The following is a 2,059-nucleotide window of genomic DNA, read 5'->3' as shown; positions in this document are numbered from 1 at the left end:
AGAGGAAGGAAAAAGAGGTGGACGTAGGTGGAGACGAACCGACAGGCAGAAAGGCAGTCAGACCGAAGGGGACAGAATCCCGCGGCGAAGGGGGGGGGGGTGAATGTTGAGGAATTGAAGGGCCTTTAGGGGTCAAGGAGCAGGTATATGTGTAAGGAAGGGAAATTCCGGAGCAAAGTCGCTTCAAGACGTAGGTGGTGAAAGTATTGATGGTGGTTGTTGTGGCAGAGAGGTCGTACTGCGAATGCTTGGGATTGCAAGGATGGTGATAACTTTATCTGTTGAAAATGCCAGAGTTCTCAAGAAAATCGAGGAAGAGTGGATAGGATGATAACAGACCACTGTGAGTAATGAACCATAATAATTGAAAATAAATCCTACTTTGCAAATATAAACCACGACGGAGTGAAATAGCAAGGGAAGGGTGAGCGTCGCAGTCCCGAGGATTCTGTGTCCTGAACCCCTGTATCGCCCCCCCCCCTTCGGACATGGTATCCTGGCATGGTGCCGAGGCGCATCGCTGTTATTTATGGTCGTTCCCATGGCGCGACCTTTGACCTAAGGGGAAATGTCGCCCGCGTCAGTCCCAGCCCGAGCGACGTCAGCTTGTAGGATTCAAAGGGATGGAAGTGGCTGAGATTCTCGGGCCGGTGGGCGTGGTGGAGGCGGCGCGGGAGGCCGAGTGGGCGTGGCGTAATAGCCGTTTGGTTATGTGATGAAAGCGTTTGCCTCTGAAGCGATTGATGAATGGAGGGTCGGAGAGGGAACGAGCGTTGACGGATTTCGACGTGAGTTTGCGTTGAACGGACATTTAGTCGGGGTTTTACGCTTTGTGTTGAGATCGCGGATGACTGCCACCCGGCTCCCAGAACGGTCTGCCTTGGCTGCTGATGTATAGTAGACGTTTTAGACGCTCGAAGAAAACGAAACGTATCTTGGACATGACCCCTCATGACGTGACGTAATTAGACGTGACATGAATAAGACGCTCGTGCATTATTCGACGTCGCCGGCTAAGATCTTCGCCGGGAGGACGTGAGCGATCTTAAGAAGTGCGGATCCCGTTCCTTTGTTCAAGCATTGTACGTGGTTGCTGGCCTGGGGAGGAGGAGGGGATGGAAAAGGAGGAGGAGGAGGAGGAGGAGAGGAGGAGGAGGAGGAGGAGGAGGAGAGGAGGAGGAGGAGGAGGAGGAGGAGGAGGAGGAGGAGGAGAAGGAGAAGGAGAAGGAGAAGGAGAAGGAGAAGAAGGAGGGTGCAAAGAAGGAGGAGGAGAAGGGAAAAAATGGAGAAGAACTGAATGGGAAAGGAGAAAAAGGAAAGAGATAGAGAGTAACGAGTAGAAGGAAAAGATAAGGAGAATCTGGAAAACGAAAAACAGAAGAGAATAACGCAAGGAAGATGATGAGAAGTCAGAATAAGATAAAAACGAACATGCGAGAAACGAAAGATAGAGAGAAAGAGGGATTAGGGAAAAGTACAAAGGATTCCGCCGTACTTGCTTACTATTCAACATGTGTTTCTCTGCAGAAGGGGATGTAGTAGTAAATCGTTATTACAAACCTCGGGTGCCGTTGTTGAGCCACGCGTATGCAAATTAGTGTCGCGCCATTGGTCAGCCGGCTATAATTTCTCCGCGGGCAAAACAGTGTAATTTCGGGAAGAGATTCCGGTGCAGTCTTGTTCTCACGGAATGAATCATGCAATCTTTTTTTTCTGTTTATCATTCTTATTCTTTTGCATTGCTATTTAGACCTTCGTCGTCACGCTCATCGAAGCGTCGAAGGTGGCAGTGTGTTCAGCGGTGGTTGGCAAGGTTATACGTGTGCAGTTTATAGCTTCTGTGAGTTTTATTATAATGTACAGGTGACTTGCTTTGCTTTTCGCTGACGCAATTCCTTTGTCGTTGCAGGCGCAGAGCGATGAGGATGACATGGGAACAGATGATGTTGCCGTCAATGTCGACGGCAATGTGGGCTATATGGACGAATTCTTTAATGAGGTAAGTTCGTGTTCGTTCGTTGTATCCGTCTCTCTTTCTCTCTTTCTTCCATTCTTGATC

The 2,059-nt window shown here is 49.3% G+C and overlaps 1 protein-coding gene across 1 annotated transcript in view; it reads left to right on the top strand.

The window, feature by feature from the left end:
- Nucleotides 1-1,891: 1,891 nt before the first annotated feature.
- LOC119580780 (syntaxin-1A-like) overlaps nucleotides 1,892-2,059 on the top strand; it is a gene marked incomplete in the record, with an annotated part of 109,615 nt that continues 109,447 nt past the window's right edge. The window contains 1 exon segment of the mRNA XM_037928892.1: nucleotides 1,892-1,999. Within this exon segment, the coding sequence (XP_037784820.1) occupies nucleotides 1,931-1,999 (69 nt within the window).

Source organism: Penaeus monodon, chromosome 14 (genome assembly GCF_015228065.2).
Source record: "Penaeus monodon isolate SGIC_2016 chromosome 14, NSTDA_Pmon_1, whole genome shotgun sequence".
NCBI lineage: Eukaryota > Metazoa > Arthropoda > Malacostraca > Decapoda > Penaeidae > Penaeus > Penaeus monodon.
Note: the sequence above shows the minus strand (reverse complement) of the source record. Positions and strands in the feature narration are given on the sequence as shown.